Source organism: Corapipo altera, unplaced genomic scaffold (genome assembly GCF_003945725.1).
Source record: "Corapipo altera isolate COAL_440 unplaced genomic scaffold, ASM394572v1 24, whole genome shotgun sequence".
NCBI classification, from domain to species: domain Eukaryota; kingdom Metazoa; phylum Chordata; class Aves; order Passeriformes; family Pipridae; genus Corapipo; species Corapipo altera.
The window spans coordinates 2,720,546-2,746,808 of NW_020884903.1; the positions used below are offsets into that span (position 1 = coordinate 2,720,546).

At 39.0% G+C, this 26,263-nt stretch overlaps 1 protein-coding gene across 11 annotated transcripts in view; it reads right to left on the reverse strand.

Moving 5' to 3' along the window:
- PPP4R1 (protein phosphatase 4 regulatory subunit 1) overlaps window positions 1-26,263 on the reverse strand; it is a 65,438-nt gene that overhangs the window by 1,670 nt on the left and 37,505 nt on the right. For all 11 annotated transcript variants that reach the window (XM_027650861.1, XM_027650858.1, XM_027650859.1 and 8 more), the window contains 14 exons: window positions 25,528-25,674; window positions 23,867-23,974; window positions 23,032-23,097; window positions 20,605-20,763; window positions 19,355-19,485; window positions 17,720-18,237; window positions 12,151-12,326; window positions 7,342-7,437; window positions 6,130-6,315; window positions 4,471-4,632; window positions 3,809-3,909; window positions 2,321-2,441; window positions 2,091-2,225; window positions 962-1,103 (listed from right to left, as the gene is read on the reverse strand). In XM_027650861.1, the coding sequence (XP_027506662.1) occupies window positions 962-1,103; window positions 2,091-2,225; window positions 2,321-2,441; window positions 3,809-3,909; window positions 4,471-4,632; window positions 6,130-6,315; window positions 7,342-7,437; window positions 12,151-12,326; window positions 17,720-18,237; window positions 19,355-19,485; window positions 20,605-20,763; window positions 23,032-23,097; window positions 23,867-23,974; window positions 25,528-25,674 (2,248 nt within the window). The remainder of the gene's footprint in view (window positions 1-961; window positions 1,104-2,090; window positions 2,226-2,320; window positions 2,442-3,808; window positions 3,910-4,470; window positions 4,633-6,129; window positions 6,316-7,341; window positions 7,438-12,150; window positions 12,327-17,719; window positions 18,238-19,354; window positions 19,486-20,604; window positions 20,764-23,031; window positions 23,098-23,866; window positions 23,975-25,527; window positions 25,675-26,263) is intronic.

Below are 26,263 nucleotides of genomic sequence, written 5' to 3' on the forward strand. Positions count from 1 at the left end.
CCACAGGACAGCAGGAAGAACAGTGAGATCCTTGGCACAGTTAACAAAGGATAAATCACTGCACATCAACACATCCATCTTAACTGTCTCCTTATGCTTATTCAGAGTCTTCAGCATGCACAAGACAGCTCACAACAGCCCAGTGCTCGCTGTGTTGGCATCCTTTGCACTGTCCAGTATTTTGAGCATTCTGCATTTTTCTACAGCAGTCCTTGAGCCACTGCATGATTTTGAGAATGAAAAGTGACCAGAACTGGACGAAGTGTTCCAAGTGTGGACACTCTGCTGTTTTACAAAATAGCATAATATTTCTAGTGCTCTTTTCCTTTACAGTGCTTTGGACTCTGAGCACTGCTGACTCTTCTGGCACCTGCTATGCACCAGGGATGCTTTCCTAAGCCTTTTCCAAAGTCTGTAATTTGAGAGTTGCAGCTTATTTCCCTGAAGAGAACCCAGAGAAGCTTTTTTCCTCACTGCTACCATAAAATATAAAAACCACAAAGCAGTCACCTCTTCTCCCCCCAGTGAGAAAACAGACAGTGAATTTGTATGGAAAGATTTTTCTTTCTTACTCTTTTTACACAGAACATGAACAGATTTTTATTTTTTTTAACCAAATAAAGGGTACTGCTCAACAGCTTCACAGTTGCTAGTTGTTCATTTCTGGTTTTTGGTGACACCTCTACAAACTAGCTCCTTCTAGGAAAATGACACCAAAAGAACAGGCTGGCATATGAGCAAGAACTTATATTTCCTCAGCATTACACAACAGCAGGTCTGACACCACAACAAGGGTCATAGTTTTATCTCAGCCAAGGTAACATCCCACGCCAAGGAGAATGTAAAAGCAAGAGCAGCCCACATTTGATATTGTGTCTTCTTTTCCAGCTGACTATAGGGAAGTGAAGGGACAAAAAAATCCCCACACAGTCAGTCCATTGCAACTCTCTCTGCCACTAACCTTTCTCTAAAAGGGTTTGCTTTAATGTTTTCGCGAGCAGGACTCGAACATTTGGAACCTTGTCAGATGCCAAGTGTAGTAAGTGTGGCAACAGATGCACAGCAAACTGGTCCATGGGCAGGCAGTCATCTTCACTGATAGTCTGGCAAGAACACAGAAGCAATTTCACTAAATTTCAGCACAGTGAGGATAAAATCCCAACACACAGTCAGAGCTAACAGATCCTATTAACTTCATAGCATGGATACAGTAGTTAGTATCCACAAAGGTTGAAAATATGGTACAATACTTTCTAGCACAAACCTATACATAATGAAGCAAGTTAGAGTTGAGGAAATTCAGGCTCAGTTACAAGCCCAATAAAGTCTGGAACTTACCTTTTTTTTCCTTTTTAATGACTGTACCATTTGAAATCAGGAAAGAAAAGTAGAAGACCTTTTCAATCCTTCTCAAGATTTAGTCTTTGTTTTACCTGGGTACTATATTAAAACAAGAATGGTTCATCTCAATAAACATCTGTTGCACCCAACCGTGTTTCTCTAAGGAAGTTCAAAGCTCACATTTCTCCAAATACTTTTAAGAACTGTCTCACTTGGGCAGCAGCCATGTTGGTTCCCAATCTGCACCTCTGCTACACCCTCCAAATTTGACCATTTCTGTGGGACTCCAGTTAGTTTCAACTCTTCTGCTTATTTTGCTGAGAATACATTGGTTTTGACCAAGCTGCACAAGTCAGCTAAGGAGGTACAGGCAGCTCCTGCTGATTGATTTCTAAAGGGTAACCCAAAAGGATGGTGGGCTACTGCAGAATATTATAAAAATCAACAAAGCTCAGGGAAACTTCTCAACTCAGGGATTATTTTGCTACATTTCTGCCCTATATTAAACATCAGAACTGATGACCTGGTGCTAATATGCTAAGCTAAAGATGTATTCAAGCTCATCAGTGGAGAAACACAGGAGAAAGCAGCCATGAAACTATTCCCTTGGAAACCAAGTTCTCAAATATCCATTAAAATACTATCGAAATTCAGATGGAGAGTTCCAGTTGCCATGGTCCCGTAATCCTGGCCACCACCATCACCACCTCCCAAAACCAAAACGAAACCAAACCAAAAAGACATTTCACCTGGCAAATAAAGACAAAAGTTTGCCGACCAGACCATTTGTGGCATCTGCAGAACTTTTCAACAAGCTCATTCATGAGGTCTACCACGAAGGTTGATGTTGAAGCCATGTACAGCTTTTTAACCATCTCACTAACCTTGAAGAAATGAGAAAAAAAAAAAAATTCAAAATTTTTTTCTGACCACCGAAGCTCAGAAGTTTGAAATCCTAAATTTATTTAGATTGCTTTACCAGCTTGTAGGAAATCCAACGGACGGAAGACACTTTGTCTGCACAGAGGCTGAAAGCAATAGGTCGCAAGTAGTCATAGATGTCTCTGGCACTGTACAGGTCTAGAAGCAAGATCAACTGCCTACAAGATGGAAGAGAAACCAAACAGAGCATATTATAAGAAAAGAAGTAGTTTAACTGAATATCATAATTTATATGATAACACATTGAATATGCAATGTGGCTATAATAAAATTACTGGGAAGGAAAATCTTCTATTTTTCAGTGCCATCAGTCTGACTATGGGTCACTTGCAAATATTAAATTGCCACTTATTCACAATACTGGCAAAACGCTGTGTGAGCTTGAAGAATGGAAAGCTAGGGCAGAGGCAAGAGACCAAGGCTACATTTATCAGGGATCCTGATAAAAGCTACAACGTAGGTGCAGCACAGCGAGCCAGCTGTGACACTGGGCACACACGAACATCTGAATACCTGGTAAAGACACGTCGCACATAAAACACACGTACAGCAATACAGCAACCCCTCTGGCTTAGTTTGATAAGTATCCTCGGTCACTTAAGTACATTGATTTATCAATAAACTTGCTCTACTTCAGAGCGTACTGGACACTGAGAAATTACCAGTCTTCTTCAACTCACAAAGAGTTGATTGAGATTTCAGTAGGTTTCAGACATTAGTACATGTCATGGGTGGCAGAGAGTATGTCAAAAGAAGTGACATGACATGCTACAGGCAGTCGAGAGAATGTCTTCATACCAGCAGTAACAGGTAAGTGATTTGTAGCTGCTGAATCAAAATCACACTCAAATGTAGTAAAACCATTATGATCAGTTGTTAAACTAGGTTTCTCAAAATTTAATTCAATAGACACACTGTAATTAGTCATTACTGTATGTTCCTTTCATTTTTCCTGCTAGAGAAGCCCTGGTCACAGTCTCTCCCCGCAGAATAAGTGCTGCAGCCTTGACCACCTTGGTGGTTGCCTGCTGAACTTGCTCCAGCTTATCAGCACCTTCCCTATACTTTCACATACATCTCTTTCATGAGTAAAAGTCTGCTCAGATGAAGTCCAAGGTCCACTACACTGCTACTCACTTTTGTCAGTCCCCTCGAGACCCTGATCTCCTCCATTTCATAGTCATGAATTCAGCCTACCCATCAAATACAGCAGCTGGGAGTCAAATAGCTAGAATACTTCTAACGACTGCAAGAGCAACAGATGTGGTCTTAACTTTTGGCAGCTTTCCTTTTATGGAAAGGTAATGCTTTCAATATACAGTGATAGGAAAAAAAACATTCAAGTTCCAAGTATTATAGGTGATATACAACTACTGGGAATTTCTAAGCAAGGGGATGAGTAGGATAAGGGTTATCTACTAATGAAAAATGAAATTAAGAATATTACAGTAAAACATCTATTACATTATTTTCACAATTTTAAATATCCAGAACAATAAAAACAAGTATTCAGAAAACAACATACTCAGCCAGCTCAGCACGGAAACGCCAGTTCCTGCTGTTATCAGTCACCAGGAATTCCTGAAGTTGGTAAAGATACTCTCGTCTTTTGTCAACATGAAGAAGCTGTAACAGTAAATATAAACACACATGAAGAACTATAGGATACAATCACCAGATAGAACAAGAGCTTTAAAATACAGCTAATGAAACACCTATCTTTATTTAAAAACCCCAAATCTTTAGCAATGCTGTTGCCTTACCTAAGGGTAAAAATCACATGGGGCACTACTGAAAGCAAAATCTACTCTAGCCTCTACTTTTACTCCAGGAAACAAGAGGCATAGGCAGTAAAGACAGCTTTATGATTTTTGTCTTTCAGCTCCAAAAATGAAGCAGTTACAGAAAAACTTTTACAGAAATTTGACAAGTTGTGTAGAGAGGTTACAGCCACCAAAAAAATCATCCACTACCATCTAAATATTGAATAAACATGCACAAACAAGGTTCTTAAGAGAAAAGAAAGTATCAGCAACACAGATCTCCTGTAAAATATATTCTAGTATTCAAAAGACATCTGCAGAGATTCCCACAAAAAGCTATACCGGTGCTATGTTAAAAAGTAGGTGCATACCAAGAAATTAATCCCTTGTAATTGCACTTGACCAGAGTTGAACACAGACATACCTTCAGAAAGTCATGCAAGTGCTTAAGCACACCTATCCTGACTTCATCCAGGTCTTTCAAAAAGCCATTGAAGACAGGAACTAAATCTCCAGCTGTAAGCTGGTCTCCAAGGATGACAGCAAGTTCATGTATAGAAAATGCCAGTGTCCGCCGAACCTTCCACTGCAACATAAATAAATTAATGTTACTGATATGAAGTGCTCTATCCTAACCATCTATTGAGGGTCAGTATCCAAGCTGGACTCCCAGCAAGCTACAGTACTGACAAACATCTTCAAAGTGTCTTATGTAACAACTGAAAGTTAAATTGGAAATTTAAAAGAAAAAAAAAAAAAAGGAAAGAGAGGACAAATGATCAGGTATCATCTCTTCCACCTGAATATCAAGGAACCAGGCAAACAGAAGTAATGAAAATATTTTAAATTTATGGGTGCCAGGAAGGAAAATAGTATTCCTGACATCAGTAGTCTTGCACACATTACTTTTTGCTTTAAATTCTTTTGTATAAATTAGTTTAAATGACTACTCTCTCCCTCATTTAATTTATAAAGCAGAATAAAATATATATGCCACAATATTTCAGCTGGGATATTTTAGCTTCCATAATAGGTAAAGTTTCTTCCACACTGAGTGCTCAGTAGCCCAAGACCAGTAGAGCTTTTAGACAGCCTAAATTGAGGGTGCACTATTTGAATCGAGGAGCTATTTCAAATAAGTCTTTTAAAAATAAAAGAGCATCTATTCTCTAGCCAGCACTTTCCAACTAGCCTGGGTACTGTTCTTTTGCCCTGGTTTGGTGATTTGATCTTAATTCAGATTAGACTGGCAAAGAACACCAGACTGTTTTGAACAAAGGGTAATTTGTTTTTACTTGTGTTTTAAATTTATTAGCTGTTTGTTTTTAATGGTTGCAGAAGAGTTTGGAAAACATGAGCAACAGCCATGTAAAAATTGTTCACTATGTATCACTGAGAACTGCTTGCTCTGACATTGCAAGCAGCAAGTTCAAGAGAGGTGAAGTAGTCTGAGAATATTTAAAAAAATGCAAAGAGCATCTCCAAAAAAGGAAACAAGGGAGGACTGGGAAACAACTGCAAACCAACAGCAAAATGAACAAAGCCACCTCCTTACCACCTGACAACAAGGAAAATGGTGCTATTTCCAGCATTTGTTTTTAAAGCAGCAATGCTGCGTGGTGACAAGCGATGTTATTCCTTTATGACTAACTGGATGCAGCACCAAAGGCCTGGTGTGAGGCTGACTCACTGAGCTCCAGACGTGCCTGCAGGGGCAATGTCTGCTTGCAGAGCAGCACAGCCCAGATTCTCATACCTATGAGACTCCCAGACACCACCATAAGATTTCAAGTAAGCAGAGGAAATCGGAGACCACTCCTCACTTTCCTACTGGAGATACACCTCCCACTCTAACCACCCCATTTCCTTACTACCTGAGCACAGCACACCCCCAACTTCTTCTGAGACAACCATTACACCTTCATTCCTTATATAAATAACTAACATCAGCAGAAGAAAGCTCCATGTAAAAAGCAGGGCAACCCAACTCAGTAAACAAGAGAAATCACCACAGAGGTTCAGACTGTTCATTGTCACATCACAGAAGTTCAGATCATTTGCTGTGAGAGCTACTTGAGCTTACCTGCATGTCAGATGCCAGTGTCTCATAGGTGTCTTTCAGACAGTGCCAATTCTGCCTGCCCAGTGTCAGTGCCACCCCTGGCAGGCTGTAGGCACAGTGCTTGGCAATCTCAGTATCGACTGTTTGTGCACGAGATGGATCAGTCATTGATAAGTACTGATCCAGCAAGGCTTGAGGTACGACATCCTGCAGGCAACAAAAGGGTAGAGCCTTTATACTATTTTCAATTAATCCTCATAAGGCTTACTAAAATTCCAGGGCACACTGTCAGAAAAAAAAACAAACATTTTTTTCTACCGTAACTATAGAATACTACTTAATTAATGTCTTAATAAGAGCACAAAAGATTTGGTATTTCCTAATTTCCACCAATAGGTTCCAAAGAAACTACGATACGACTGGGGGCCATCTGAAAATACACAGATCCACAGAACAGATGAACAAATGGATCACAGTTGTCTTAGGTAGAGCAGGAAATTAAAAGACTACATTCTACCTCTCTGCAAACATTCAGGCTCATGGGTTGTGCAAACTGGTCATTTTAACCCATCCATAATAATAGGTAAAACAGCAAATGATGATGTTTGCTCAAAAAAACCTTTTTAATTCTCTCAAAATATTGGGAAGGTGGAGAGAAGAAAACTAAATCAAAATGCCTTGAGGAGGCAGGGAGCAGAGTATAGTGCATTCAATATTGCTTCCAAACTCCCTGAATAGTCAACAGGAAGGAAAAGGCTTCTCTGGAGACAAAGAGATCTCCAGTGAACACTAATCCTTCTGTCCACTGAGAAACTAAAGCATCTGAATCAAAATTTTGTGAAAATCTCTTTGCATTGACTTCACCACTATCTTTGCACTGACTCTACTAAGGGGTGCACAAGAATATTTCCCTGACACAGCCATGCAACAGCTTTGCTGACAAGAAACAAGAGGGACTGAGGTTCCCACTCAAGTGTGCTGCACGGTGGCACACTTAATGCTAAACTATTGTGATCTCTTACGCATAAATATAACAGAAACAACCGCTGAACTAAGCCATTATCTCTGGAAAGAAGGAATATTTTAAAACTACTTAAGAGGTTTGCTCATTTAATAGAAACCATATCACATCAGGAATAATTGGAAAAAAAGGACAAAGGTGATCCTCATACACATAAAAAGAATTCCACTTATCTGATACACATAAGAAAACCAGAAGTCACTTTCGTTTACCTGTACTTTGGATTTTCTTTCTTCTTCAGGGCTGAAACTACTGTTGGTGCTCAAATCTGAATCATTATGAATATAGTGAAGTGTAGAATCCATACTCTGTGAAAAAAACAAAATAAAAGGTCACACAAAATACACTCTAGGATTAAACACAAAAGAAATATCAACATGAGGAATTGTTGCTCTAACCTCAGAGTCTTTTTTTTAGATTAAAGGAAAATATGTTTTAATATCAAATACAATTTTGCTACAGCCCAAAATCAAAAGATAAATCTTTTTGCTTTCAATTTCAAACTGAGGCTCTTCTTATTCTACTCCATTTTGGTTCTTATGGAATGAAAAATCACAAGAGAGGAGCAACTTTGAGATCGCATTAAGGAAAATGTAACAACATATGGGTCGCACTGCCTGTCCCCTGACTGGAAATTGAGAAAACACCTGTAACCAGTTTTGTTGGATTTGTTGCTTTGGATTTGTACTAGAAAAAAGTCAAAACAAAGCCACCCTCACAGTGAAGAGTAGAAACTGATGAGACTTCTGCTGTTGCTCATTTCCTAGAGGTGACTCTTCTACAATCTTCTCCATGGATAAGCTTCACCTTATAATATGGAGTCCTAGTTGGCCATAGCTGCTGACAACAGTCATAACCTCTCTCATCAGTTCTATTAAAATAATTTTTAGCAATCATTCAAGCATCCTGGCTACATATCTGGACCTTGAAGATAAGGGTTGAGACTCTGTTTCAGAATTCTGCTGAGCAGCAGAGGTTTCATATAGAATCATAGAATCATAGAATAGATTGGGTTGGAAAAGACCTCCAAGATCATCAAGTCCAACCCCTGATCCAACTCCAATTACTATATCATGGCACTAAGGGCCATGTCCAATCTCTTTTTAAAAACCTCCAGGGATGGTGAATCCACCACCTCTCTGGGTAGGCCGTTCCAATGCCTGATAACCCTCTCTGTAAAGAATTTCTTCCTAACATCTAACCTAAACCTCCCCTGGCAGAGCTTGAGCCCATGTCCCCTTGTCCTATTGTTGGTTGCCTGGGAGAAGAGACCAACCCCCACCTGGCTATAACCTCCCTTCAGGTAGTTAAAGAGAGTGATGAGGTCGCCTCTAAGCCTTCTCTTCTCCAGACTAAACAACCCCAGCTCCCTCAGCCTCTCCTCATAGGACTTGTGCTCAAGTCCCTTCACCAGCCTCGTTGCTCTTCTCTGGACCCGCTCCAGCACCTCAATATCCTTCCTGAACTGAGGGGCCCAGAGCTGAACACAATACTCAAGGTGTGGCCTCACCAATGCAGAGTACAGGGGAAGGATCACTTCCCTGCTCCTGTTGGCCACACTGTTCCTGATGCAGGCCAGGATGCCATTGGCCTTCCTGGCCACCTGGGCACACTGCTGTGATGAACTGTGCTGCTGAGGGGATGTAGCACTGTCACTTTCCATACAAGTGGAGCTCTCCAAATACAATGGACTTTGCATAATAAACCATGAGTTTCAAGAAGTATGTGATGAATATTAGAAAACTAGATCGGGTTGCTGTGTGGTGGCACAGGACAAAGGTATTTTTGCTAGATTTGAGTCAAGGTATCTATCTATTCCCAGACGCTGCAGGGTGAGCTCCCAGGGTCAACACAAGCAACGAGAACATGCCTACTCTACCAGCTGTTCAGATTATTTTGACAACGAGAATTTTCGAGCAAACTATAGACTTCTTCAAAAAAGCCTCCAGGATACCATCTGTCTTCCTTGGTTTGACTTCAGACAGTTGCTTTTTCCTCTCCCATGAGCTGCTTTTATCTAAGAACTGGGCTGTAATTTTAGTTGCTGAGGTATAATTACAGGTGATAAAGACCAGGCAGAGCTGTGAGGCAACTGCATATTGCTGGCACAGCAGCCCATGTCACCTGCCAGGCTTATCAAGCAGCAGCAGGAAAGTGCCAAAGAGCCAAGGAAAGAACAGATATGCAAGTAACTCCCCAACTAAATGTGTCCAGCAGCATACAACTCCAACTATAAAATCTCCAGAGGCTCTGAAAACCACCTCTGCAGGATTTTTAGTTTGACAGTCAATTCTTTCACTCTTTTTTAGCCTTTTATTTGGCTGGGTTTTTCTCCCCAGAAAAAGGGATCATTTGCAGTATTGCCAGAAATTCACCAGTTTTGACCTCTTTCAAATCAAGAAATTACAAGGCTGTCAGCACACCCTATCCACAGTGCTTTTCATGAGTTGTCCAGGAGCACAGGAACAAAGGCTAGTCATCCATTCTACTACCAAAAGAATGAAAGGACTCCATCACACACGTTCTCTGCTACCCCAGTTCCAGAAGGCTAAGTTTAAAAAATACGAAATAAAAATCATACTTTATGGATTGAACTAAGTTGAAGTATGTCAGTATATATATAGAGATATATATATATACACTGAATATACTGAAGATGGGAACATTTTTACCCAGTCACTTTTAAAGTCAAATATGCATTTCAGAGAGGAACTTCTGTACAGAACCACAGCATCAGTCAGTATTTAAGTTATGCGGTATCTCTATTCCTGAAGATGAAGTTCCATCTGTACTTCTTCCAGGCACACACCGAACTGAGCATTTCAGAGAGCCAGGACACAGAAATTCAGCAGGGTTTAACCTGAAAGCTTCTTGTCTACCAAACTGGCAAACCATCGCCTCTGAGATGCAAAATCTTTGCCCTGGCCTTAAAAAATCTCTAAGGTGAGGTTTCCTTTAGCTCCTCTTCTTAAAGAGAGATACTTGTGCCAGACAGGAGTGGACTGGTTTTAATTCAGTTTCCTTTCCTTTTATTTTCATTCTTTTCTCTCTCTAATGAAAAAAAAAAAAGGAAAAAAGGACTCCCACACCCATCCACTGGGTGGATATGACTTGGGGAATTTCTTAAGGCTTACATTTCTTTACCAAACCTTTTAGAGAATGTACAACCTAAAGAACATAAAAACAATGGCTCTCGAGTAAAAATAAAACATCTACCTTCAACAAGCAAGTTTCATGTCCCAAAATCTTACTGGTTCACTCTATTACGCCATTTATTTCATTTGAATAGAGAACTTCTTAGTAATACATAGCAATAACTCCTTCAGGAGCCAATACAGCTATGGAAGGACAAGCAAAGTGTGTTTTGCCTGGTGGTATCTGTGTACAGCTGAGCAGGCTGCATTCAAATAAAATACTTTAGCTTGATTTTTTTGTCAAGTGTCCAGTACCCAGTCGACACATTGCTATGCTGAGACTCACAAACAAAAAAACAAGTAAAGACACAACAACAATAAAACCAAACCATAAAAAAACCCACCACCAACAAAAAAACCACTAAACCAAAAAAACCCGAACCACCACCTGTGAAAATCAGAGCTCTCTTCACTGCTAGGGGCAGTCTACTTGCTCAACAGATCACAGCTTGATTCCCAGAATTCTAGGTCACCTCTGTAATATCCGTTCACTTATGAAATGAGGACTTGATTCAGTGCCAGTAACAAACAAGGAACTGACAGATTAAGAGCATTCTTTCAAAGCATAAAACTGAAACATGCAAAACCAACATATACTAGAAATGTGACAGGTTGTTACACTTTCTGTCAGCACCATACTCTGTAAAGACATAAAACGTAGGACAAGTCCCTCTGAACAAATACCACCCTCACCATGTCCAAAAATTCTTAAGGACAGAGGATATATTTACACTGTCATTTTGCAGATTAGCATTAGAAGGAAGTGACTACAACAGATCCTACGATAAAAAAGCATATCGAGCCTGACATAAAGGAATCAGGGCAGGTTGGTCATTTTGAAAAAAAACAACTGCATTTGTAGAGTTAAATTATGATTGTGTATAATCAGCAGTATCCAAGTAAATGTCACATTCCTAAACTCCTCATATGTTTAGATGGTAGTCCAACAGCTTAGGTGAGAAGTTAATTAAATGTCACCAAGAAACACTGCTCTAATTAAAGAAGGATGAAAATGTTTGCACTGAACTGACGCTAACTCCTAGATGTTTCAAAGACATCAAAATTTCATTTGAAAATACCATTTCAGCAATATGATTGAACAAATTGCTGTGGTTTTTGGAACCATTGCTTTCTGCATAGCCATAGCTTTTAATACCACCAGAGCTTGTGGCACTATATGCAGTGAACACAGTGGGTTTGGCTGACTCACAGTAAAGAACAGAAAAAGAGTATCAAAACACCACAATTACAGTCAGGCAAGGGGCAGTGGTGGGGGGCTGAAGAAGTAAGTACAAAATCCTTAAGATGTTACTGATTGCTAGAATCACTTTCAGCAGTCCACACGACATTTAGATTGCAAGTCCTGAACTTCTCTTATGCAGACCAGCAAACTACTATAAATCATTTCACAGGGAGCAAAAAGAACAAAGTACCTCATTCTCCAGGTTCATGTGGGGGCACCGGAGAAGAGGATTGTCTTATTTTAAGTAGGGCTCTGTTTTAAGGAAGGCAATTTCACAGCAATAAACTGCAATACCATTAAAACATCTTCAAACGCGACAGTCACAACAGAGATTTTAACAGAAACAATTTCAAAAATTTACATGGACAAGCACAGAACTGGCAAAAACAAAGGCACCCAACAAAACTCATTTTATTTTAGTAGCTAGTACTTTAATACCAGTCAAAGAACCCAAATGCCATGCTAGCCAAAGTAGGAAGCAATTGGCTGCAATCACCACACGAATGCAAAATACAGCTCTGTTACTGGAGCCCTGGAAATCCTAGTGGGAAAAAAAAAATAAGAGTACAAAACTCGTTTCTTACCTCAACAGTATCACCAATTAAAGGCACAATATCACCCAGTATAGGTTTAAAACTTTGTTGGTCATTGATGGTTAGTTCAGTCTGTGAATCTGTTCCCTTGCTGATGCTGGCCATTGTCTCTTCTTGAGGATCCAAACTGGATGCTCTGAGCGCAGCAGACAACACCTCCACTTGTGCTGCAGCACATGAAAGAGAAATACATGAGAGACTAAATTGCAATAAAACTTTTAGCAAGTCAACTTTTAGGAAATCAACTTTCAGACAGTGACTAACTGAAAGATGGTGGAGGAACTACAGGGGAGGTACAAACATAAGATCATTAACTGTTGGTAAATCCCAAAGTGGAGACAATTAGAGTGTCACTCTACTCTTTTCTTCGCAGGGTGCTCAACCAAACCACAGCATTTGTCCTTAAAGTAAAAACAAAAACAAAACCAAAAACAAACAAAAAAACCCCAAACCCAACAGGTACAAGAGACTGCTGTTATGGCAGGATCAGTTCTTTAAGAATCTCAGTACATATCAGTGGTCAAATACTTTTTAGGGCAGAACAGCACATGAATATTAATTTACAGATGGGGCCATTTGAGGGAGGTGGGAGTAAGAGAAAGAAGGGAAATGTAATTCAAATAAAGGTTAACAACATGTTTACTCATACAGAAAGCACTTAAGTTCTGAGAAATTGTGTCTCTTGATATATATGGTCACTAAATTCTTCTGTTTTTAGAGCAGTTCTAAAGCAAGATCTATACAGAAAGATACCAGGAGCTCTTTTCTGGACAGGATACCTCATTGCATCCATCAAACAAATAATGAAGGTTGTGCTGTTTGATGTCCTCCTATTTATCAAAAGAAAACATTAGCACTTCATGCTCTGCCATGCACTCTTCTGAAAAAGATACAGCAGTTCTGAGACTGCTCTGTTTTATATCCCTCAGCTTAATACTTATTTAAAAAAAGCTTTGTCAAGCACAGTCCTTGGATATAGCCTGACCTGAGCAGATGAAGTATCAGAGGCAATCTTCGCTGCAAGTAACACAAAATTCAGTGCAGATTAATCTACCCTGCCACTCTCCTTCTCCACTTCCTTCCAAGAGATTAAGGAAGTCTCCTCACTCATTAAATTTACTCAGGCAACCAGAAGCTCTGTTCTTCATATTTTGTCTTTTCCAAGGTTTGTTCATTCTTAAAATAAATGACAAATCATATGCTTGTTTTCAATCCCATGTTGCCATACTAAGTTACAGAATCTGAATTTCTCCCTTTAGCTGCTTTAATATGGTTGTTAACAAGAATTAAACACAGAAAGTTGGACTCATTCATAGATAAAAGAAACATATATGCAATACAACTATTACAAGAAGCCTAAAAAATTATAACACAACTGCTGCTAGCAAAAACTGGAAAACATACTACAGGTTCACTGGTTTCTAGGTAGAGTCTGATGAGCAGGAGTAAAGATAATTCTTTACAACATGCAATGCTAATTCTCTAACTGCATCAAATTTCTGATAGAGTAACCCAAAGATAGTCTTATTATATTTCTGTAATTCACCTCAACAGAAAAAAATCATCATTAAAAACTTAAAAACATAAGCATCATACTAACACTTCCACTACAAAACAGATTATGTTAAAATATATAGTTTTAATATATCTATACGTAATATCCATTATAATTATAGTTTCTATATAAATATACAGAAATTAAGGATGTTACAGTTTTTAAGGTTAATAAAAGCTTGCTACGATCTCTCTCTCAGGGTGTTACTTCACTGACAATAAACCTATGTACTTCAAGGCCCAGGAAAATAAAAAAGATCAAGGTTAATAAATTTCTCCAAAACTTAAAAATTAAATAAATCACCCCAAAACCCCTTAAAAAATAGGTGGCCATTTCAGAACACCTGTTAGGGCAAGAAATGTCTGGTTGATTTCCAACTTATTCTCATTTAATCAAACCAGAAAATTTAAAATAATTCTACTCTGCTGCACATTAAGGAGACATTTTTCTTGAAGACTTCTTTCATGAAGGACAACTTCATGACAAATGTATACTCCACTGATTTTCACTGAAAAGTCAAGAAAGCTTGCCCTGACTGGGTAAAAACACATCCTGCTTCAACACTGTATATGTATTTACTGAGAAATCCACACAGAGCTCCAAAGATTTACTCTTCTAGTAACAAGAGTGAAGGTATCTACAGCAGTAATTGGGAATTTTCCAAGACATATTCCCCACCTATGCTCCACTGTCAGCCTGCACACACCTGGACCACCCTCACTTAGGGGTTTAACAGGATGAAGACGTGTTCTGATTTCCTCTGCCTGCCCTAGAAGAAATATGACACAAATGTGCATTTCCTCAGCTTCTTGTCAATTCTACAATCCCAAGACATGGGGATGAAGGACAGGAGAGGCCAGAAGGATGAAGTGAGATGTGAAATAGAGGAATGTCAAATCCAGGAAGGAAGAAAAATTAAAAAAATAGGAAGGGAAATACATATGGAGGGACAGGATAGGGGTACAAATATATAGTAGTTGCTAAGGATGAACAGTGATTCAGTGATACTGTGATACAGTGCAAAGCAGAGGGTAGGATGGGGGGGGAGGAACAACAACAAAAAACAACCCACACCAAAAAAACCCCAATGAAACCAACAAAACCATACTATATTGACTCAGAAAGAATCATTGCTGGTTGAACTTCAGCACCAAATCTCCACACCTGCTTCAACTGTCAGGGACTGGCTTTGAAACCAACTAGCAAAATGGAAATTATCAACCTCCACTAATTGTACAAGGAAGAACATCATCTTATTACCATCACTAGCTATTCTGCAGAGTCAAATAATAAAAATTCAGTGTGATTTTTAAAGACTTTAAAACCACTGTGCCAATGATCCTGTTTCAAACATGGTTCCACACTACAGGAATTAATTTTCTTCTTTTTCTAAGTTTAGAAAATATTTCAAAAAAAACCCCAAACACAAAAACGTTAGGAGAAGCCTGCTGAATTTGCAGAGTCAAGCATAGAGAGACGAGGTACAGTCAGAGTTAAGGTCATCTGAACAACTTAACCTTATTGACACACACATAACATCATACACTAGAGTCTCATTCCCAAAGCACACTTTTGCTAACTCTCCCCCACTTCATCTTGTGATGCCTCTAGCATGCCTGGCCAGTTTGTCACAGGAGCTCTCCTATAGCAGGCATTCGCTTACCCACCACAGAGAACACAGCATCTTTCCCTTCCACCCCTTGACAGCAATAAAGACAAGAGCATGGCATGGAAGCAGGAGTCCAGGACTTAGGTGACAGCAAATCAATGAAGAAAGTAAGTGCAAGAAAAAGGTCACAGGGATTTAAAAAGAAAGACAGAGAGGAAGAAAAATCCCAGCTTGCTTAGTGTTTGCTGTCAGGAACCAGCCCACTCACAGTACAACACTCATGAAAATGTAGGGGAGGGGGAGGCACAGGTAGGAAAGACCCTATGGACCATATTGGACCAGGGTTGTTTGGCAAACGTGTAACTCATATATACTAGAGACAAAATTATCTGTGAAATTAAGTAATTTCATAACATTTCTATGAAAACAAGAAATTAAGGTTATCTCTGGAGTGAATATTTATATCATCAATAAGCAACAACAATTTTAGATGGTGAAGATGGAAGCCTTAATTCCTGGTATTGCCAGGAGCAAGGAGGCAGTCACAGCAAGGATCATCTGGGTCACCCTCAGACCGAATCTACCTCTTGTCTGCCACAATTTATCAACTGTAGCATAGGCATTAAGTCAGCTACTCAGAGACTAAAGGCTGGATACCTACTTCTACATGCACTTCATTGTTTGAGACAAGCATGCAAAATAAATACTATTTGCACTTGGTGTAAACTTAAAATGGCAACATCATCAAATCAAAACAGGCATGTTGTTAAATTCCAGCTTCTCAAGAATTTAGACCGAATAATGAGATCTTGGGCCAGAGGAAAACTAGGAACGTTTTCACTACACAGCCTTGCCCAAGTCAGAGGTACTGAATGGAGCACAAACGTGACTGAGTAATCAAGACCATCCACTCCCACCTTTCATTAGAATATATGGCACTGCTAACCCTAATTCAAGTCTTTCCTAACTTATGATCACTGGGAATCCATGGTGTTGACATCCTAGTAATAGTTTTCTTCTCTTGAAATGCACAAACTTTGGTAAAGAACTGCACAGAAAACCTCCTGGCACCCAGTCAAGAGAACTGCAAACAAACAAAAAATCCAAAAACCTGCTCTGAAACAAGACATGAACACACATGAGAGGAGCAACCTCATAACACAGGGCAATTCTAGATGTACAAGTACATATGCATGCTTACATAAATCAGTGTGTTTAAGATATGTTCTACAACTAGATAAAACAAAGTTTTACAAAGTAGACCTAAACAGCAGTGTGAGTTTTAGCAGTCAGCTTCAGGGATGGGTTCTGTGAAGAATGAGATAATTAGCAAGGTTGACATTGTTTTCTTACCTCTTTCCTTAGAGTGCCCAAAGCACTCCTAAAGCAACAAAATTTTATCTGCTGACTTCACGATTGATTAAATAGAAGCAGCCCAAAGTAGATTTAAGAAAAGTTATTAGCATATCAATCTACTAACAGTAAAAATATGCCAAAAGCAGTATCAGCTTATTCAAAAATGTTTTCCCCCAACTTGTCCCTTCTTTTCCTTCCTATTTTTTCTTGTAAAGAGATATGCTTCCTCCTAGAGATTCTTCAGCTCTGGAATAACATGGTTTAGTGGTACCTCTGGACTTTCTGACTGTAATGCTCAAGCTTGATGTGCCTTACCATTTATTCAGCATATGAATACCAAGATAAACCTATTTCCAGTAACTATGTGTAAATGAGCCAAGTCCTTTTAGCCCATGACATGTTTCTGAGGTGCTGCTCCACCAGCTTGTCATACTTATAAAAACCCTTCTTCACCCTTCAAGAGCTTTTAAAATGGAGGATGTGTGTTCACTTCAAGAATTCAGCTTGGATCAATTATCAGTCTGATCCAAAAAACTTGTCACATTGAAGTTGACAACATGAGACTGCAATAATAAAGCTCTTGCAGAAAAAATGGAGAATACTAATTCATCAAAAATAAAATGGATAACGCACAAAAAGAAAACCTTTAATCACAGTTTCAAAAAAGACTCCTATTAATCTGCCTTATTTTTCATGTGTGCTAATTAGAAATAAACTTGCTTATCAACAGCTTATGCCTTTGAACCATCTATTTGATTACAGTGTCAAAACAGGCAATCAGAACCTTATACTACTAACTGCATGTGCATTCAGTTTACAGAAGGATTCATACTCCTATTAAAGATCTTTACAGAAATACAAGTTCTCTTTTAGTTTGCAATCCATTTTCACAATTGATTTCACATCAGTTTTCCTCAACCTCTGACAACCAGGAGAAAATAGAATTTCTGACTTTTAAAACTACTAAGACATTAAAGCCCAGGTAAAGTGACATATGCATACCTCCAAACACTAAAAATGCTTCAGTATCTTTACCATACCTTTAACATCTGGATCATCTATATGGGGTTCCAAATTTTCTATCATTTCTTCTAATTCTTTCCTTGTTGCCATAGGAATGCTTGGAGACACTGGCATAGTGAGTTCCTGTATTTCTCTATCGAGTTTTATATCAGAAGTCTGCTGAAGCTCAAAGTCAATATCTATTTCAGGAAGTGGAGTCCTCCAGAAATGGAAAGAGTTGTACAATTCCTGCTCTGAAAGAGAGGTTTCCTGTGAATTCAGCCCAGCCTCCTGCAGACCTGCTGTACAGCAATGAGAACTTCCCTCATTCTCATCCGCCATTTCCCCACAAGATTCTGAAGATAAAGTGCAATGGAAGGATGACTCAGTCTGGTAATCACTTTCCCTCTGGGAGTTATTTGACACTGTATTTTGATCTTCCATGGCATTTTCAAGTTTTGTTGCAAGATCATCACTATCAACATGTGAAGACAGATCCTCTGTCCTGTTGTGCTCTTCCTGTGTTGTGACATCTTCTGTGGTCCTGACTTGTTCACTGTTGAGTGCCAAAGCAAATGAACATTTACAAACCAAAATAAACTTGTTGCAAACAGATGCTCTTGAAAATTCAAACACATGCTATCAATTTGTTATTTATCAAACTGCATTTACTTACACCATAACAAAAAAAAAAAAAAATCATAGAATCACAGAATGATCAAGGTTGGATGGGCCCTCTAGAAGCTATCTGGGCCAAACCCCCCGTTCGAGCAGTGACATCCAGAGCCTGTTGCCCAGGACTGTGTTCAGACAGCTTCTGAATATTTCAGATGATCGATACTCCACAGCCTCCATGGACAACCTGTATCAGTGCTTGGTCATCCTCACAGTAAAAAAGTGTTTCCTGATGTTCAGAGGGAACCTCCTGTGTTTCAGATTGTGGACATTGTCTCTGACACTGTCACTGGGCACCACTAAAAAGAGCCTGTCTCTGTCCTCTTTGCAATCTCCCTTCAGGTATTTATGGACATAGATAAGGTCCCATTGACCCCTCTCTTTTCCATGCTGAAGTCCCAGCTTTCTCAGTCTTTCCTCAGAGGAGACATGCTCCAGTCCATCATCTTGTGGCCCTTCACTGGACTCTCTCTGGTATGTCCATGCCTCCCTCTGGATGGCAGCATTACCCTCTAGTGAATTAGCCACTCCTCCCAGTTTTATGTCATCAGCAAACCTGTTCCACCATCCAAATAGGACTGGACCCAGTACTGACCCTTGAGTTACATGACCAGTTATTGCACCACTGATCAGTGCCCTGTGGGCCCAGCCATTCAGCAGCCATCAATCCACCTCACTGTTTGCTCATGGAACCCAACTTCATCACCTTCTCTATGAGGATCTTATGGGAGACCATGTCAAAAGTCTGCCTGAAGTCTAGGTAGACAGTATACACTGCTCTCCCTTGTCTATCAAGTCAGTCATTTCACCACAGAAGTTATCGTAACTTGTATTTTCAGTAAATAACTGAAAATTTTGGTCTCTTAAAATGAGATTATGCAGATCTTTCCATATAACAAGATACTCAATTTATCCAAGTAAGTTAATTTTTGAAACTTGCAGTTTATACAGAAGAAAAACAAGGAGAAAAAAATAGTTTGTAGATTTTGCAAATTTACCTATTTTCCTGTGTAGAACCACAATCTTCTGTGTTTTTACCATCTTCTTCTTTAAAGTACTGGCCACTGCTGGATGGATTAGCAAAAGTTGATATGAAAGGCCCCAGAGACTGAAAAGCTGCTTGGCGGACCTAGTGGAAAGAGTCCAAAGGGAAAATAAAGTTTTATATATAAATTTTGTTGTCTTATGAAACATAAAATGTCAGCTACTAGGAACTGGAAGGCTCATAAGTGTACTAAGGAAGCAAGAACAGAGGTTTTTGTCTGGAAAGAGTCAGTCAGCCGTATACATAAAGTACCAAGTTAAAAAAAAAAGTTAGGAAAAAGAAAAAAGCAGGGTAAAACCAGTTAAATCATAGGTAACCGAGTTGACAGGCCTATTCCCCACAACCAGAGAAATCAGAACCTGTTAAGATAGTAGAAACAGGTATATTTGAAAGCTCAGCTGAGAATTTTAAAACTTGAAAGGAAAGAATCATTTACAGTGAAGAGACATTTCACTTCCAGAAGTTTGACTGATAAGCTCTACATTTCTTTCCCTTTACTAATTGGCTATGTTGTACAGTTGCTCCTCCTGTCTCCTATTATTTATTCTCCCCTTGTCAACAATTCTCTATCTCAATTTTTCTTATTTGATTAATTCTGCTGGGCTACAACTTGCATGACTTTCCAAGATACAAGAGCTCATGTTCCTATGCATAAGATCCTTGGTTCTCAGAAGCAGTCTGCTTAATAACAAACTTAAGGTTTAAGAGTAGATCTATAAGACAACAAGTAAAATAAATTAAAAAACCCCAACAAACCCAAAAACCAACAACAAAAAAATCCCACACTAGAAACAATAAAAAATAATAAAAATCCCCACCAACAACATCCAAACCACCCACAAAATCAAACAAACCCCAAAACAACAACAAACTCCACTGCCCCACTCCCCCCAAAAAAGACATGGTGGTACGGAACCTGAAGGAATGCAATAAGTTACATTAATTTTCCAGTTTTGTTAATGATTCTCAGCAATGTTTACTCACAGGCAGTTCTGTACCTAAAAAAAGCTATCCCACTGACACAGTTTTTCTTACATACTGCAGTGGAAATGTGAGGGACTCTCCACTCATTGACAAACTAAGAACAATTTTGCTCAAGGTGCATGAAACAGGTTATCCAAACCTATGAGAAGTTTTATAAGGAGTACTGCAGCAAAACCCTTTAAAATGACAGCTATTCAAGAAATAAAAAGCAATTCTTACCCATCGTGAAGGATCACTAATCAAATTAATAAAAAGGGTTGACAATTTTGTCCTCCGGACTTCCTGTGATGTTGCACAAGAAACTGCCATGAAGCACTCAGCACAGGCTTTCCTAACTCCCCACACATTATCAGAGCAGAGCTGGAAAAACCTCGGCAGCTGTTAGGAACATAGTGAGTGAGTTTGCAAGTCTTAATAGGCAGCACTTGTTTTAAGGCAAGTTTTTTTTTCACATTCATTTCCTTCATCTGGTTCTCCACCCTCAGAGGAGTTAAGTTTAACATTTGCGAGACAAAGAACACACATTCAGTAGCACAACCCCTTCTAATCGGTTGCTTTCATGTTACTTATGGATACAGATAAGGAAAATTCACCTGTCTGAAGAACAGTAAGGCAATACTAACTTTTTAACGTGTATTACACCACAAGAAAACCCACTAAAACAAACCAACTCCAAAAATATCCCCAAGCCCAGCAAACCTATAATGACAAAACCTCATGTCTACACCATTCTTTTAAAGTTGGAACAAGAAAAATAAAGAACACTGGTGCATTATTAGGAAAAAATTCTTTACTGTGAGGGTGGTGAGACACTGGTACAGGTTGTCCAGGGAGGCTGCGGATGCCCCATCCGTGGAGGTGTTCAAGGCTGGGTTTATGAGGTCTTGAGCAACCTCGTCTAGCAGGAGGTGTCCCTGCCCAAGGCAGGGGGGTTTGAGACTAGATGATCTTTAAGGTTCCTTCCAGCCCTTAACACTTTTTGACTCTATGATGAACATTTTGCCTATCAGAGACCACTTCAGGTGTAAGATTCTAACTGATATGCAAAGGGATATCATCTTCAGAAAGAAAAACTTTTCCACCTAAACTTCTCATTGTTAATCAGTCTCTGACACCACCTAGTCTAAAAAGCAGGACCTGAACTGCAAAGGGGAACAGGGGAATGAGAAAAACAGTATATCTGGTGCAGGAGAAAACATGTTTGAGCAGAGCAGTGGTTTTACTCATAAAACTGAAGCACTTTAAAGTTGCTCAGATGCTTGGGTTTTTTGGAAACAGTAATGGTAAGGGTGGACAGAGGGCAGGTGAGGCACAGACATGCAGGTCCATCACATGCCTGCCTTGGCTTGGAACAGGCACAGCGACAAGATGTAAGTCATGCAATGGCTGTTGCTACAGCTTTGTTTGCAATTATTGATGTTCAGCTGATCCTATACCTTGCATCAAAGTTTACTAGACTTTGCCTTTAACTGAAAAAAAAAAAAAAAAAAGCTTTTATGTCAGAAAATGAAATTTTATCATTCAGCTTTTTACACGCCTACTTTTATTTTTATAATAATCCAAAAAGAGCAGAAAATGGCATTCTCTGTTATGGAAAGAGAACCCTAGCTGTCCTGCCACACGCTGTTGCTTTCAAATGAAATTTTTTATTTCATAGCCTAATCACACCCTCTACAAAGTTTTAATCCAAATTCATTACACTAATCACTAAAAGGGCAGTTGTGTGAGAGAAGTCAATTTACATTCCAAATCAAGAAACAGATGGGATGCAAATCCACACAACTAAACTTCATTGCCAAATGGCTCGAATCACTTAGTTCAGAGGGAAAAATGCAGCAAATGCTGTAAGTACATAAAAAATGCCCTGAGGGGCACAGTAAGTCTACCTGTCCCAATATCACAACTGCAAAACACTGCAGTCTCTTGCTGAAGTCATCTACACTCTCTCTACATAAGCCCCTTGCTAATTCAGGGCACTGACTTATCAGCCTCTTCTGGCCCTCAGCAAGCTCACTGTCCACATCCTCAAGAGGAGGAAGCTTGAAAAGGGATCCCAGTGACTGCCAAGCTGAGTTCTGCTCCCCAGCCCTGTCATGTCTCCAAACCTAGCAGCATCCACCAGCTCCTTGGACACACCAGGGGAAGGGGGGCACTGTTAAGGATCCTCTTCTCACCACTCCATCCAGCTCCCTGCTTTTCCATTTTGAATTTGTCTCTCTTCCCTTTACTTCATTTGTTATTGCCCAGCTTCATTTATTTCCTTTACCTTTCTTTCTCTTCCCCTCCCTTCCAGGAAGGCAAGTGAAGCTTTGTTTGAGGCAGGAAAACTGACTTGAAAAGATTAAATCCATGAACAGTAGCACTGAGTGATGTCATTTAAAGAGACCACATAAGCCTCACTGCCTCCAGCAGTTTATACCCTGTATCTGCAATCTCTCATTGCACTTAGGGACATTAGAAGACATATTCCTGCCTACTTCTTGCCTAACGTATTTTTGAACTTGCAAATACTCTCTGCCTCCACAGCTGTTTTCCCTACTAAGGGAATGTAGCAGTTGTCTAATCATTTTAGCTGTCCTTCTTTACCTTGTCTAGCTCCACTACTGGATTGTGTTAAAAAGAAAAACCCTTTAAGAAATGGCTTACCAGCATTTCTTCAGTGGCTTGCTGTCCAACCACACTGCAGATGTCTCCAAAATTGGCTGCACATACCTTGCAGACAGAATGCAAGAAATAACAACTAAGACAACAGTTTGAATACAGTAAAACCAAAGAGAAAAAAATAAACAACTTTTAAAACCATAAAAACGTGTTTTGGTGCAAACTCATTATAAGCCACTTTCCTGCTCCATCACTTCCTGTGGCTTTAAAAAAAAAAAAAATTCCTAAAGATTAATCAGTCGTTTTTAATCATAGAAGAACCCCAGAACTTCAATGAAAAGGAAATTTTATTCTCATAAAATGCATTCAAAGTGCTGTCAAATTAAAGAACATAAGCAGTTATCACAGGAAATAACCTAGTCAATGGCAGGGTGAGACCAAAACACAGCCTCAGCACCTAAATACCATGAGGAAGTACTGGTTTACTTCATCTTGACAAGTATCTTTAACTCCATCTATGCACAGAAATACAAGCCCAGGTGGCTGAGCTTGTATCAGTCACAGCTAGTTCATGTTTTCATGGCTACCAACACAATCACAAGGAGATATGTCCAACCACACTGCAGATATCTATAGCATAAGGACAAGGAGATTCTTTCTTTGTTTCTAATAATAAAGGTAGGGATTCTGGAAAAAAAATAAATCTCAGTACCCAATATAAAAATCTGTGGAAATGTGAGCTACAAAGAAACCCCCATAGCTTTCACTTAATATATATTACAAGTGAGATCTGGCAGGAAAGTCATTTAGTCACATGCAAGTTCCAAGGTTGTGACACTCCTTTCACAGATAATCTAGACCAGATGCTCATAATTCATACCTTACGAACATGAAACATTCTGCAGTCACAGCACATCTCGCAAAACCGAGGAAGAACAAGTCTTTCTGTGATGTCCTTTCCCACCATGGAGGCCATTTTACACATAATCTAATGGCAAGACAGACACTAATCAGGGATGGTTGCACAATACACAATTCTGTGTCAGTTAAGCAGAGGCTTTTTACATTTATTTTTCATTCTGATACACATAATTTTCTTGAAAACTGTGAAAAATATTGAAAACAACCCCCCGCGTTTTGCATCGGCCACTTCTGTAAAAAGCTGGGTTTTCCCCCCACTTCCTTGTCATGACGTACCACAGCTGCAGAAGACACTGGACTTTCACTAAATTAAATCAAATTCCCAACTAATGGAGACAACTACACTCTCAGAAATTACTCTCATACTTTTCCAAACAGATTTACAAAATAAAAAAAAACAAACAAGTACAAGATTCTTTCACTACTGCAATACCTAATGAATGCGTACACATACAATTAACAGAAAATTCTTGATAATTAATATGATTGAGACTTCTAACTTCTGTATGATTTAAAGACTACAACATTCCACATTGATCATATGCAACTCCCTAACATGAAATTCCATAAAAAACACCATACCAAAGAAAGAACTCTTCCCTCTAACTGCTCATTCATTCTGATTTGTAATAAAACTTTAAAAAAGGGTAAAACAATTATTTTAAAATTTCCTAATCATGTCACTAGAATTATTTAAATTCATTCTCCTGCAATAACAAATGATTGCTTTTCTAATGTCTAGGAGGTTGATAAGCTAGAGAAACTTTTGTCAAGTTTCAATATCTTCAAAACCATGAAGACAGGTAAAACTGCTCTGCTTATACTTTATTCCCTTATGTATTTGTAAGCTCCATCAAGAAGCGCTAGAAACTTGGTGTCAAATGAAACAGTGCTGGGGACTAGTTATTGTTTATGAGCCCAGACACATCAGGAAAGTAAAATATTAGATAAGGTCTCTCTCAAGCAAAAAGAAAAAAGTTCACCCAGCAGAAAGCATCAAGATAAATTGCAACAATTCAAAGGAAACAGGGAAACATCTTCTGCCATTTCTCTTTTATAAATTAACTAATTTGCTTACTATTTTAATTCAACATAAATTTTAATTATTAAGGTTGTGTCTAATGCAAAAAAGAAAACCACCAACCAACCATAAGTTAATCAACTCAGATGCTTATTATTTTGTCCAATAAAACAAAACAAAATCAATAAAGAGAACAGACAAACAGTAAAGACCAATAGAACTGAGGCATCAAAGCTTTTCCACTGATGGAAATTTTCCACAGCGGCAACTTAAACTTCCATAAAACAAACAGACAAACCTGTAAAAAAAACTAAAAAGCCAACACAGCAGATGCTTTAGAAGTCAATAAAATTAATCCCCTGTGCTGTCTTGTCCAGCTGGGTTTTTTTCTTTACAGCTTATATAAGCTGTTGAATTTAAAATCTAAGCTTGACCGGAGCATAACATAGCATAGGAAAGTTACAGATTTGTTATGGAGAAGAATATATTTTTTTCTCTTTAGTAACGGATGTTCAACTTGGAAACACATGACCATCACTGCAATATCAAGCATTCAGACAAACTTCAGACTGTTGTGATTTGGTACTGCTGTTACTTACAGCCACAGCCTCCGTCTTCACATCGTCGTTGCTGTCTGGAGCTGTCAGATCTATCAGAACAGGACACACTTTGGTCTCCACATCGTATCTCTCTATGAGTTCTTGCTCCAATAGAACTAACAATGCTGCCTGGCTTGTTTTTCTTACCTATCATAAAAGGACAAAGATTGAACCAAGGAATTTGAAGAGAGGTTCTTCTGTTTAAATGTGTCCTGTATTTTGGAAGCTGTACCTATATATCGACACACCCCTATACTAGTTGCACACAGTGAGAAGACTAGTGCTCCACAAGCACTTTGCAAACACTTCATGTTTGAAACAAACTGTGTTTGAACCCAAGAGCACCTGCATATTGTAAGCTAAGGCAATGCTATTCTAAGTGTCCACCTCCATACTTCCCAAAACATGGGACAGCAATGGCAACAGGAGTAGTCATGGCATAGTTCATGCAATACACAAAGAAAAGGAGCACAATTAATTGAGAGTAAGATAGGAATGTGAATTTTACTAAACAAATCCTCTTTTTCTGAGATTAACAAGCTTGGCTGGCAAGGAATAACTGCATTTGTTTCTAATGCATTTTAAATTCGGAGACACAATTTTGCTTAGTCCCATTTTAAAAAAAATTGTAAAAAAATAAGATACCCATTAATAATTGACTTCATAACTGGCTAACCCCTGCCTCTCAAAAGAGTAATATCATCAGAAGAGAAAACATTACATACAGCAAGAGACT